A 13,380-nucleotide genomic window follows, 5' to 3' on the forward strand; every position below is an offset into this window, starting at 1 on the left:
ATTTGCACTCTTTCACAGAGCTGCTACCAGTCCATACAGCCAGCTCCTTAACAAAGGAAGCTTTCTTTAAAGCTGCCCTCTTGGAAACAGTGGAATTATTTTTCATCCTCATGCATGTTGGCAGTAGTTTCCACCCAAGGTGACTCAGGCCATTCCTAAGGGGTCCATGAAAGTTTGAAGAAGGGAAGCAAGTTCATCTGTACCACACGGCAGCCTTAATATGTTTTTTTTTATGGGATCTTCACAACCATTGAATGGGGATGTGCCCACAAATCAAATGATTTAAAAATTTACTGGGTTAGCCACATTTTCTTATTACTTCATGACAACTCTGTCTGGCTTCAGCGTTCCCGTCCACTGTTTTCATGGGCAGGAATCATTTGGGTGGCTAGAGTTGTGGGAGTGGCCCCATGCTGCATTTTTGATTCCCACAGAGGGTTGTTTTCCTCTTAAGTCCTCACCTGCGGAGCAGCGTTTCATGCTTATTTTCCATAGAGATGAGGCAGTGCTCTTCCGCGCTGAAGATTTTGAGTAAAAGGGGGACAGTAATTAATCTGAGATTTCTTTTGAGCTCATGTTTTCTCTTGCGTGGCATTCCCTAGCTGTGGCGAGAGTTTCAGAGACCACAGTCTGTGGTTTGTCTGTGAGGGAAGCACGACCTTTCTGAACTGGAGATGCCTTTTTGCTAAACCTGAGATCAAGTTGGACCCACGCAGATAATCATAGAATCACCAAGTTGGAAAAGACCCACCGGATCATCGAGTCCGACCATTCCCATCAATCAAAAAAACCATGGCCCTCAGCACCTCGTCCACCCGTCCCTTAAACACCTCCAGGGAAGGTGACTCAACCCCCTCCCTGGGCAGCCTCTGCCAGTGTCCAATGACCCTTTCCATGAAAATATTTTTCCTAATGTTCAGCCTAAACCTCCCCTGGTGGAGCTTGAGGCCACTGGGAGATGGTCAGTTCAATTTTTTATCTTGTCTCTTTTCCTGTGGGACACCAGGTGGACTAAAGTTTTGGCAGTTCATCAGAGGTGGGTAAATTCAAAGCAGATCAGAGGAAGCTCACTTGTAGAGAGGTGTAGGTAACTCTGGAATTTGTGCTCTGGGAAGTAATTTGATTTCAAAACTACCTGGAGAACTCAAAGACCATCTTTTCTATGTGCAACTAAAACAATGAGTAGTTCAACTTTCTCCAGGCTCACAGCTGTAGGGTCAGGAAGGAAACAGCCTGAACTCTGCAGAACCGATCATTCAGATTCCCCCTGAGGCATCAGGTCCTGGTCCCTGGATAAGACTTGGGTGAATGAAAGCGATAAGCTGATATGAACAAGAACGTTGGTGCTGTCATTCCTGTACCAGCAAATGGACTCTGTTTTCCTCCTACTGCAGGTTCACAGCCAGGGGTTCTTGGTGGAGGAGGATGGGAACCCCCAGACCCGCCGTGTGCTGCTGAGTGATGTGACAGGAAGGGCCGTGTCTGTGTTCCTGCGGTACCTTTATGCTGCCGATGCCGACATCCCCGCTGGGCTGCTGCCCCAGGTCAGGGATCTGGCTGCCAGGTTCGTATCATCCGCGTACTTTGGATCCCCTCATGCTTTCAGCTGAACAGACCCCAGCCTGATCCTGTCTGTTGCAGTTTTAGTGGCTTACAAATTCCATAGTCATAGAATCATAGAACAACCAGGTTGGAAAAGACCCACCGGATCATCGAGTCCAACCATTCCCATCAATCACTAAACCATGTCCCTCAGCACCTCGTCCACCCATCCCTTAAACAACTCCAGGGAAGGTGACTCAGCCCCCTCCCTGGGCAGCCTCTGACAGTGCCCAATGACACTTTCTGTGAAAACTTTTTTCCTAATGTTCAGCCTAAACCTCCCCTGTCCTGTTCCCTCCCTCGTCCTGTCCCCTGTCACTTGGGAGAAGAGCCCAGCTCCCTCCTCTCCACAACCTCCTTTCAGGTAGTTGTAGAGAGCAATGAGGTCTCCCCTCAGCCTCCTCCAGGCTAAACACCCCCAGCTCTCTCAGCCATTCCTCATAAGGCCTGTTCTCCAGCCCCTTCCCCAGCTTCGTTGCTCTTCTCTGGACTCGCTCCAGAGCCTCAACATCCTTCTTGTGGTGAGGGGCCCAGAACTGAACACAGGATTCGAGGTGCAGTCTCACCAGTGCCTAGTCCAGAAGGAGAATAACCTCCCTGGACCTGCTGGCCATGCTGTTTCTGATAGAAGCCAGGATGCCATAGTCCTTACATCTTAAATGAAACTTGCACGTAAGAATGTCCTGTCCTCCTGTTTCCTACATGTTTCTCTTCAGGTTGTATCTCTGTGAGATCTTGTGTGTTTGGTATACGCTGAGCAGAATTCTGCCAAGAGTTTTGTCTTAGGGTGTTTATTAACAGCTGATGTTGACGATGATGATGAACATAACCTCTATGTGTGATTCTGAAAGCATTGCACTAGTGATGCACTTGCGGAATGTATGGGATGCTTAGAGCTCTAAGGTGCTGTGTCAGTCGTGATCTCAGTTGTGATGCTGGGCATGCACTAAGCAGAGTTTGAAATAGGAGCAGTTGTTGAAATATGGGGGGAAAATGGTTGGGCCTTCCCAAAATGTATGAACAGAGGTGCCCTGTCACTCCAAAAAGCCGTGACACTTGCACGTGACAGATGTTATCCAGCCCCAGCCGTTCTGTGGGGCTCTCAGCGGTGCTCAAGGGCTTTTAGTGGAGTCATAAACCTGATTAAGTCTCAAACATAACAAAGGAAAAGTGAGCCTGGTGCTTTCCTGTGAGTGACACCTGGAAAAGGGAATTCTGAATTTTAGGACTATATTGGATCTTGTACATCGTAGGAAACCAGTATCCTCATGCAAATTCTTTACAGGGCGCACAAGAGTGATCAGGTGGCAAAGTGGTGAAGAAACACTGAAGAAGGAAGATACTAACATTACTTTTATATCCTTGCAGGTTTGGTGTGAGGGAATTGATGGCAAAGTGTGAAAGCGGCACTGGAGAGAGTCAGGTGTCTTCTGGAGTGGATTCAGATGATGACATTCTCTCTGTGAGGGATGATAAGGATTGTGAGGACAGAGCTGAGAACTTCCAAGACCTCTTGAAGTCAGTGTGGGTGGGTGAAGATGAGGAAGAAGTAGCTATGCTGAGCCCTGAATACCAGAAGGAAGATGACAATGGGGTGGGTGAAAAGGAGCTGGAGGAGATCTATGAGTTTGCTGCAACTCAGAGAAAGATGGTTCAGGGTGAAAGAGAGGAGAGCGAGGGAACAGACTGCAGCATCTGTAGCGATACTGAGGCAGCCCAAGGTACAAACCAGCAAATGGAGGAGGAGGAAGTAAAGAGGTCTGAATCTGCTTCAATAAATGACAACTTCAAAGATTTGAAGGATGACAATGATGTGGAAAGGTCTAAATGTGACTCGTCTGCACAAGAGAAAATGCAGAATATAAATAGGTGTGAAAACTCGCATGCTCCACAGACTGCGTTTGTACCTAATCACAATGAACCTCAAAAATGGGATGCAGCACCCCATGGTGCCACTGCTAATGAAGGAGACACCATTAGGAGATGTGACGGCGTAAAGGATTCTGAGTTGTTTCAGGTCTCACATGACGGGGCAGAGCCCAGTGAAGAACAGTTTCCTGGCCTCCATAGTGATCCTGATACAAATGACAGTTACGAACACTTGTTTTCTGCTACGCAGGGAGGTTACTGTGAGCCTTCCCCAAAGCAAGATGTTACCAGAGAATCAGGAAAGGCTCCTAGTGAAAAACACATTGATGTTAATGATTCACTTCTGTACAGCATGTCTCAAAAAGAGCTTTATCCACATAGGAATGGTTTTTACGATAGTTCTTTTCCCAGACCTCTTGTGCCCCATTTTCCTGCTGTTGGCTCTTCACCTGCATCTTCAAAAGCAGACAGAAAGTTTGATGGAGAACATGTATCGACACCGCAGCAAAACAAAAAGGAAAAGTCATCCCCATCTGATGAAACACCCTTCCAGAAAGCCATCGAGCTGGATACTGCGTCAAGGAATGAGAATACAGTTTCTCCAGCAGAATTTCCCAACTTAAAGAAGTGTGCGTATGTCTCAGTGTTGTCATCACCCATCATCAGAACTCGGGGTGCTGCAGCTCAGGGGAACAAGGAGGGTGATGTTATTGTTTTATCTTCTGATGATGAAATGGAATTACAAGAAGATACGAAGTCACCAGAGTCAAGCTGTGCTCTGAAAGAAACGGAAATCCCTGCGCCAGTGGAATGTATGAACGTAGAACAAGGTCCTGAGATACCAACTCCTGAACCCAACTCATCAGTCACTGAAGCAGAGCAGGGGTCAATCCAGGTCTCAGGTGGCGTTACAGATACAGTGCATGAAGTTAATGATGTAGAGATGTCCACCGAATTGCCTCTCAGCAGCCAAAGAGGTGCCGGTATGGAGCGCAAACGGAGTCCAAACCTGAGCCCTGAAAAAAGGCTCGGTCATGAAGTGTCTTCGGGTACAGACAACTCCTGGCTGGTGCCAGACACACCAGTTCTGAGCAAAAGCAGAAGCTTCTCAACACAGACTTGGGTCACAAGTATTAATTCTTCAAAGATTTCAGGATCTAAACTCAGCACAAAGAACTTAGCAGCAGGTAACAGTGACCATGAGGTAGCTGGGAATCTAATAGAAGTTAGTGAAACAACACCGGTAGGCAAACATTTGCCTGTGGAGAACTCGGTTGGTGAAAGGAGCCCACCCAGCAGCCCAGCAGCAGAATCAGCTCCCAGGAACTCCCCACCAGTTTCTCCAGCAGATACGTTTCTCCTCTCCCCTGACTACACCAACATAAAAAGCCCATGTGTCACGAACTCATCTTTATCTAAACCTGTCTCTCTGTGCCCTGAGCAGTCCCTAGCAGGTAAAACAAATACCAGTGTGATTGAGGTAGAGGACGGCGATAAGGAAATCAGCCTGCCTTCTGTGAGCAGTAGCGTCGTGCTGTGTGACGAGCCTCCGATCGCTGTTGATGACTGCTGGCACATTGAGTGCCTGTCACCAGTCAAAGGTGGCAACCAGGACTCCCACCAGGGCAGCCGCGTGACGAGCGGCACCACCAGCAGCCCCAGTCCAGGCTCCTGGCACAACCAGAGCCCGGTGCACACGCAGGAGATTAAGGGCAGTACCCCTCTTCGAGGAAGTCCTGTTGGCAGGAGAACAGCTTTACTCTGTCTTGACAAGAGTCCTGTTGAGGCGTGTTCCTCCGTGGGCAGTAGGCCGAGTTACCTGAACTCCAAAATCTGGGATGACTGGAATGGAGAGGAGGAGGAAGATGAATTTCCAGAGATGCTTCCTCTGTCTCAGAGGGTGCCGGCTGCAGCAGGCGCCAGTCAGACAGATCCTGTGAAGACTCCTGGTAAGAGCTTGTAGCAATACTGGGTTTGGACTCAGTTAAGAGGTTTTCATTCTAAGTGGTCATCTCGCTTGATCCATTGGAAGGGTCCCTGCCACTGGGCAACATTCACACGGGCTTTTCTGCCAGGCTGTGCTGATGCTCTGCTCTCTGGTGCTGCCTTCGGAGTGCTGGGCCCTTGTAACAGACCTCTGAGTGCTCAGCACATGTCCTTGTGTGGTTTCTTCCATCTAAGACCAGTAATTGATCTCGTAGTAACTAACACATTACTAATTATGCCATATTAAATGATTAGGTTAATGGGTGTTTAGAACATGAAGTGCAGGATTGACTGTGCTTCACAGCATTGGTTAATTGATGTCGTTAAAGCAGGCTCTAATGCAGGACCCTGGGAGCTGGACTAGCTCAGTTTCTTCTGCAAACCCCTGCTATGCTTCCTGGGAGAAGAACACTTCTCTGAATTCAGTAAACATGTTTTCTTAACTGCCTTGTAAAAGTTGCCTGTTCTAACAAAGCCCTGGCTGGGCTTCTCATTCACACATGTATTTTATGTATTAAATTAAGCTGTTTTCTGATTTAAAGTCAATAAAACCCAAGTATCCCAGCTTAGGGGGGGAAAAAAAGCATTGACTGTTGTGACCAATATGAAGCTGAGTAATAATTGAAGGAGCTTGTAGAAAAGTAGTGCTGCTTCAAGTAAGAGGGGGGATATCAGCCACATTAATTGCTTCCTGTACTAATTCTGATCGTGGTCATTTCGCTGCTGCAGAACCTTCCTGTCAGGAGAACAATGAGCCTCCCAGCACTCCGGTGACACCGATGCCAGCTTATTCCATCATGGAGACGCCTGAGCTGAAGAAGGAGTTGAGAAGGTGAGCGCTGCCTCCATGAGCGCATTTTGCTGTGAGCAGAAATGGTGGCAAGTAGTGTGAAAAAGAGCTCCTGGGCTGAGAGCAAAACCATGATGAAGCTCCAGCTGGTGGTTTTTGAGGTCATGTCATGCTTTTCCAGCTGATCATCGGACTCCCTGGCCTGATCCCCTTCCTGAGCTGGGACAGTGGAAGGTGCAGCTTTACCTTAACTGAAGTTCTCACCTTTCTCTTTCAGATTTGGAGTTCGTGCCCTCCCCAAACGTCAGATGGTGTTGATGCTGAAGGAGATATTCCAGTACACACACCGGGACATGGACTCTGACTTTGAGGAGGAAATCCCAGCCTCCCAGCCTCCCCAGCAGAAGTCCCCAGCAAAATGCTCTTGGCAGCCAGAGGCAGATCGGGCTGCTGGAGGGAAGCGTTCCTTGAGGGCTGGCGGCAAGAGGAAGAAGGCTGCTGCGGCTTCTTCAGCGCTCCCTGTGGGGAGGGCAGACAATGACCTTGTTGGATCCCAGGAATCAAGCTGTGCAGCACCCGAGGAGGGAATGAGAATGACACAAGACTCAGAAAGAGCCAAAGAGCAGAAAAGGCCATCTGTATCTCCAGAGATGTGGTCTCTGTCGGACGATGGCGAAGAGCCAGCGCTCTCAGCATCTCAGGAGTCTGCGCTTTCTTCATTGGATGGAAGCGACATCTCTTTTGGTTCGCAGAGGTAAGGGAACAAAGTACTAAACAAAACAGTCAATGCGCAGGACGGAGATGAGCTAGGAACGTGGCGAAGAATGAGATGAGTGTCCATGTGGCCTACAGTGGCCCTGCCACCTCCTGAGGCTTGTCATTTGAAGGTCCGCATGCTCCTACAAAAGAAATAGGCTTTGAGTTTTTCATGTCTAATTCCCTATGAGCCATTTTCAGAGCAGGGAAGCATGTGTGGATGCGTGTGGGCAAGGCCTCTGTGACTCAGAGCGACAAGGAGCGCTCGCAGCCTGCAGCTGGAACAGGGTGAGGGCGACACAGCACCAAGGGAGAGGCTGCTGCAGGCTGACAGGGGCTGTGGGTCACGAACAAGGAATTCCAGACAGCTCCAGGCTGGGTGAGCAGGAACGGCACTGTGGCTGCTGGGGTAGGGAAGTTTGCAGGATGTGTGCTGTGTCCTGCTTTGCTCGTTTTATGGGTGCTGGTATTGTAGAGCCTGGGGAGAGCAGGCATGGGGTTGGTCACCAGGGACTCGGGAAGCTCTGGTCCTGTCCTTGATGGCCTGTGCTTCCCTTGATCTCTGGCCTGCTTCATCTTGCTTTCAGTTCTTTTGTGAATGGACTTGAAGACTGTGCTTTTGCATCCGAGGAGGAGGAAGAGGAGATTCCAGCATCTCAGGCAGCAGCTCGGGAAGAAGATAAGCAGGAGGCAATAAGGTGCTACATCCGATCAAACACAGCCCTGTACAACAGAATTCTCTTTTATGAGCCACTAGAGCTGGCTGAGCTGCACGCGGAGCTGAAACAGAACGGCATTAAAATTTCCCAGGCAAAGCTGCTGGACTTTTTAGATGCTCACTGTATCACATTTACCACGGCCGGGGCCCGGAAGAAGAAGGAACAGAAAAGAAAGGGGAACAAAAAGAGGAGGAAAAGATACTGAATAGAGCCCACTCCTCCATCCTGAACATTTTGTCGGTGGAGGCCTTCCCGATGAGCTGGGAGCCCTTCTCCAGGCAGTGCTTGCAGCGGGCTATGACGAGTGGGCACACTGCTCCTCCTTGTGGCCCATGGCCAGGGAACGCTGGAGAACGGCTCTGGTGAAGGGCCAGCTCCTTGCGCACTGTCCTGCAGCATGCAGGTCAGCTGGAGCCTCTTCTTTCCCTGCTTATTTTCCTCCTGTGCCTTTTTTTTTCCTGTTTTTCTAATCGGTTTTATGTCCCCAACTTTTCCTCATGATGGTGCTTCCAGGGGTCGGTGCTTCCCCCAGTGACCTTTTCTCTGGCTGAGAAATTCCTCACCCTTCACATTCCACTATTCAGTAGAATAACCCGCCTGCAAGAAACTGATCCCTTTTCTCTCTGTAAAGCACTGAAGATTTACACCCTGGTGACTTCTGTCTTCATTTCTTCAGGGTACGATTTGCCCTGCTGATTTTCAAGGCAGAGAGCTTTATGGAAATACGATGCCTTTCTTCTGGCCCCAGTTCAATTTGCCAACTCTGGTAAAACCCCTAGGTCTGTTTCTACGTGACTGCAGAACAGGAGGGTGTTTTCTGCTCTTTGTGATGCCTCCAAAAAACCCCGACACCAGATGTCATGTGAAAGCCCTTTGGATTTGTGTGTCCAGGTGTGTGTGTGTTTGCTTCCGTGCTGGATCTGTGTTAAAGATTCCATCCATTCCATTCTCCGAGCACTGTCCTACCCTCAGTGCAGCTTGAATGTGTCCTCGACAGAGATGTTTTTACAAAGATGGCATCACAGTGACCACTGAATCTCTTCGGCACTTGGTATAACCCAGTCTAAGCCCACATCACTGGCCACTCTCCTCTCCACACCGGACTGACTGTAGGCTGTAAACTCTCTGAGAGAGTCTAAATGGTCACCTTTTATTTATTTACTTTCACAACATCTCTGACTTTGGTCTGTTCTGGCAGTTCTGAGTCTGCAAAGAGTCTCACTCAGCAAAATCGACACAACACTTTAGCAAAAGAAGACGGATCTCTAAACGTATTTATGTATTTGGAACATATCATTTTTGTTTCTATTTTTGGTACAGTATCTCCTTGGGTTTCTTTGATGATATTATCTGCAATAAACAATGTATAAGGTGCTACTGATAAACTGTAAGAAAAGTCTTGTGGCAGAGGTGTGGAGTTCAAAGCGACGATGCTGGGCCTGGTTGAGAGCGGTGGAGTCCGCGCTCTACACCTGAGTTGGCAGAAACCCCTCGCAGAGAGCTGGAGGAGAGGAATTGTCACCCCAGCAGCCAGGAGAGGTGGAATGGGAGACATCACCCCATGAACCGGTGACCTGGTGGGAGATGAGCAGCCTGATTGGTCTGGGCTGTGTCACGCAGGGCGAGGGAGACGTGAGGGACGGTGCTGGGCGCTGCCGGCAGGAGCGGCTGTGGGGAAGGGTCCCACCAGCCTTGAAGGGGAGGGCTGCTGCGAAGGGGACTTGGGTGGCCATCTGGGAGTCTCCTCTTCTCTCTCTGGTGCCCATGCCACAGATAATGGTGGGGGAGCCTCCTAGCACAGCCTTCTACCACATCTGGTGAGTTTTCAGGAACTAGTGATAAGTTTTCTTCCCTGGCAGTCGCAGCGCTTTTCCTCCCTCAGCTTCTTTTGTGGAGCTGCCAGAAGATGATGTTGTTACATGAAAAGAACAAGAGCTTTGCCCTCAGTGGCATTCGAGGAGATCTTGCCCTTAGCACACTGTGTGTTCTTTTCTCAAGTACGTACTTCCAGCCCTTATGGCAAAGTAAGTAGGATCCCTTCCCAGCTTTATGATCAGAGATTTTGTAATGAATTCTTTATTACATGTTAACGTGCAGTGAATGCAGTGTCACAGCTTAGGGGACATAAATTGCACTCGTTCAAGTAGCATCATGTCATCAAAAACTGCATGATACGAAAAAAATCTGGATTTTAGATACTGGAAGTGTCTCCATCCTCTTGTTTTTGTCATCCTTAAACTTTGCAGCTGGGCAGCCTTTGCCCAATGCAGAGAGATGATTTTAACTATCACCTCTGTGCTGTCGGTTAAGAGGTGACCACTTTGCAGAGCTTTGCCTCGAAGCCTCTGCTTTGCTGAAGCTGACAAAACGTCCGTTGTAAATCTCAAAACTTTTCTCAGATGCTCAGAAAAGGATTTAAAATCTCTCCCAGCCTTCAGGACTGCAAGGACATGTCTGACATATGCTGCAAACTAGCTGAAAGCAATTATTCATTCGCCTGCTTCATTAATCCGTAAGCAAAGCGTGCATCCCTGCGCTAGCGCTGGTGCCATCTGCCAGCCAAACATGTGTTGCCAAACAGTTCCAGTCATATTCATTTCTGTGTTCCCTTCCCTTCCAATGCAGCGTTCTTTGTCTGGGAAAATACATTGTCATCAGTCTTTATTTCCAACTGTGTAGCAACAGCGACCAAAAATGTTTTGATACTTCTGTTTATTTTAACAATTCCAAGGCTGCAGAAGTGAGGAGGCATTCCAGGACCTGAAGGGGCTACAAGAAAGCTCGGGAGGGACCATTTACAAAGGTTTGTAGTGATAGAACGAGGAGCAACAGGTATAAACTGGAGAGGGGCAGATTTAGACTAGACATGAGGAGGAATTTCTTCACGATGAGAGTGGGGAAGGCCTGGAACAGGTTGCCCAGAGCAGTGGTGGCTGCCCCATCCCTGGAGGTGTTCAAGGCCAGGCTGGATGGGGCTTGGAGCCCCTGATCCAGTGGGAGGTGTCCCTGCCCACAGCAGGGGGGTTGGAACTAGATGGGCTTTGAGGTCCTTTCCAACCCAAACTATACTATGATTGTGTGATTTTATTTGTTGTTTTTTTCTGTTAAGGAAAGGAGTAGATCTAGTACTGGCATTGCGGGAAGGTTCTCTCGTACCGAGAGCTCTGAGTGATCTTTGGAAACAGTGATCTTCTAGGTTCGCTGTGACAGTGACGTGACCTATGGGGCTGATGATGGGAGCTTCTCTGCAGCCACCACTGTGCTGGTCTGTGTGTTGTCATATTGCCTGCTTGAAAAAATCACCTCAATAATGGGTTTATTTGGAAAAGCCATGTGGCAGATGTTTATGTAGTGATCTTGAGTGTGAGAGCCGAGCTGGTTTCTCCCACAGGCACAGCGCTGCCACAGGGCTTGACCGGGGTGCTCAGGGATCCAGTTCAGTGGTGGTCAGGGATGGTTGGGTTCCAGGGTCTCAAAGGTCTTTTCCAACCAAACCATTCTGTGGTTCTGTGATTCCAGAACATTTTTCTGCAAGAGCACAGTAAAACACTGGAATAACATCCCCAGGGAAGGGGTGGATTCCTCTGCACCGGACTCTTTTAAAAGCTCGGCCTGACAGGGTGTTGGGCCACCTCATTTAAACTTTCGATCATAGAATCATAGACTAGTTTGGGTTGGAAGAGACCTCAAAGCCCATCCAGTCCCACCCCCTGCCGTGGGCAGCGACACCTCCCACTGGATGAGGGGCTCCAAGCCCCATCCAACCTGGCCTTGAACACCTCCAGGGATGGGGCAGCCACCACTGCTCTGGGCAGCCTGGGCCAGGGCCTCCCTGCCCTCATCGCAAAGAAATTCCTCCTGATATCTAGTCTGATTTGCCCCCTCTCCAGTTTATACCCATTGCCCCTCATCCTATCACTACAAGCCTTTGTAAACAGTCCCTCTCCAGCTTTCTTGTAGGTCCTTCAGGTACCAGAGGCTTCTCTAAGGTCTCCTCGGAGTCTACTCTTCTCCAGGCTGAACAACCCCAACTCTCTCAGCCTGTCCTCGTACGGGAGGTGCTTCAGCCCTCAGATCACGCCTGTGGCCTCCTGTGGCAACATCTGGACCTGTTCCAACAGCTCCATCTCCTTCTTATGCTGAGGATTCTAGAACTGGACACAATACTCCAGATGAGGTCTCACAAGAGAGGGGCAGAATCTCCTTGCTTGCCCTGCTGGCCGCGTTGATTTCGATGTAGCCCAGGTCACGGTTGGTTTCTGGGCTGTGTGCGCCCACTGCTGGCTCATATCTGCCTGCACCCCCGCAGGGCTGCTCTCAGAATCACTAGGTTGGACCCACCGGATCATGGAGTCCAACCATTCCCATCAATCACTAAACCATGTCCCTCAGCATCTCGTCCACCCGACCCTTAAACCCCTCCAGGGAAGGTGACTCAACCACCTCCCTGGGCAGCCTCTGCCAGTGCCCAATGACTCTTTCTGTGAAAATTTTTTTCCTAATGTTCAGCCTGAACCTCCCCTGGAGGAGCTTGAGGCCATTCCCTCTTGTCTTGTCACTTGGGAGAAGAGGCCAGCACCCTCCTCTGCACAACCTCCTTACAGGTAGTTGGAGAGAGCAATGAGGTCTCCCCTCAGCCTCCTCTTCCCCAGGCTAAACACCCCCAGCTCTCTCAAATGCTCCTCTTGTTCTCCAGCCCCCTCACCAGCTTCATTACTCTTCTCTGGACTTGCTCCAGAGCCTCAATATCCTTCTTGTGGTGAGGGGCCCAGAACTGAACACAGGATTTGAGGAGCGGTCTCACCAGTGCTGAGTACAGAGGGAGAATAACCTCCCTGGACCTGTTGGCCACGCCGTTTCTGATCCAAGCCAAGATGCCATTGGCCTTCTTGGCCACCTGGGCCACTGCTGGCTCATGTTCAGTCGCTGTCAACCAACACCCCCAGGTCCTTCTCCTCCAGGCAGCTTTCCAGCCAGACTTCTCCTAGTCTGTAGCTGCTCAGGGTTGTTGTGCCCCAAGTGCAGGACCCGGCATTTGGCCTTGTTAACCCTCCTGCCATTGGTCTGAGCCCAGCGGTCCAGCCTGTTCATATCCCTTTGGAGCCTCCTGACCCTCCACCAGATCCACACTTCCACCCAGGAACACAATCCCCTCCTGTAATGAGCTCGGGGATAACCTGGACCCAGGTGCAGCCCCTCGCCCTTGTTCCCCTCACGAGGTTCTGACCCCAGGGCTGCATGAGGTCCCCCTTCCACAGGCGCGAGGCTCTACACATGCACGCTCCCCTCCCTGTGCTGGGTTCCTTGTGCACACGCACACGTCTCTTGTTACCCACCCCGGCGAGGGGCTCTGCGCACACGCGGGGGTCTCTCTCTCAGCAGTGGCCCAGGTGGCCAAGAAGGCCAATGGCATCTTGGCTTGGATCAGAAACGGCGTGGCCAGCAGGTCCAGGGAGGTTCTTCTCCCTCTGTACTCGGCACTGGTGAGACTGCTCCTCGAATCCTGTGTTCGGTTCTGGGCCCCTCACCACAAGAAGGATGTTGAGGTTCTGGAACGAGTCCAGAGAAGAGCAACGAAGCTGGGGAAGGGGCTGGAGAACAAGAGGAATGGCTGAGAGAGCTGGGGGTGTTTATCCTGGAGAAGAGGAGGCTGAGGGG

General features: G+C 50.1%; 1 protein-coding gene across 2 annotated transcripts in view; it reads left to right on the top strand.

Moving 5' to 3' along the window:
- Positions 1 to 9,072, top strand: part of SLX4 (SLX4 structure-specific endonuclease subunit) — a 31,430-nt gene extending 22,358 nt beyond the window's left edge. Inside the window, exons 13-17 of one of the 2 annotated variants that reach the window (XM_069870586.1) lie at positions 1,395 to 1,564; positions 2,971 to 5,420; positions 6,187 to 6,289; positions 6,525 to 7,001; positions 7,591 to 9,072. In XM_069870586.1, the coding sequence (XP_069726687.1) occupies positions 1,395 to 1,564; positions 2,971 to 5,420; positions 6,187 to 6,289; positions 6,525 to 7,001; positions 7,591 to 7,927 (3,537 nt within the window). In that variant the 3' untranslated portion in view covers positions 7,928 to 9,072. Of the gene's footprint in view, positions 1 to 1,394; positions 1,565 to 2,970; positions 5,421 to 6,186; positions 6,290 to 6,524; positions 7,304 to 7,590 lie in introns of those variants that run through there. The other variant, XM_069870585.1, reaches the window with a different exon arrangement.
- The last annotated feature ends 4,308 nt before the right edge of the window (positions 9,073 to 13,380 follow it).

The sequence above is a fragment of the Phaenicophaeus curvirostris genome, chromosome 16 (genome assembly GCF_032191515.1).
Source record: "Phaenicophaeus curvirostris isolate KB17595 chromosome 16, BPBGC_Pcur_1.0, whole genome shotgun sequence".
NCBI classification, from domain to species: domain Eukaryota; kingdom Metazoa; phylum Chordata; class Aves; order Cuculiformes; family Cuculidae; genus Phaenicophaeus; species Phaenicophaeus curvirostris.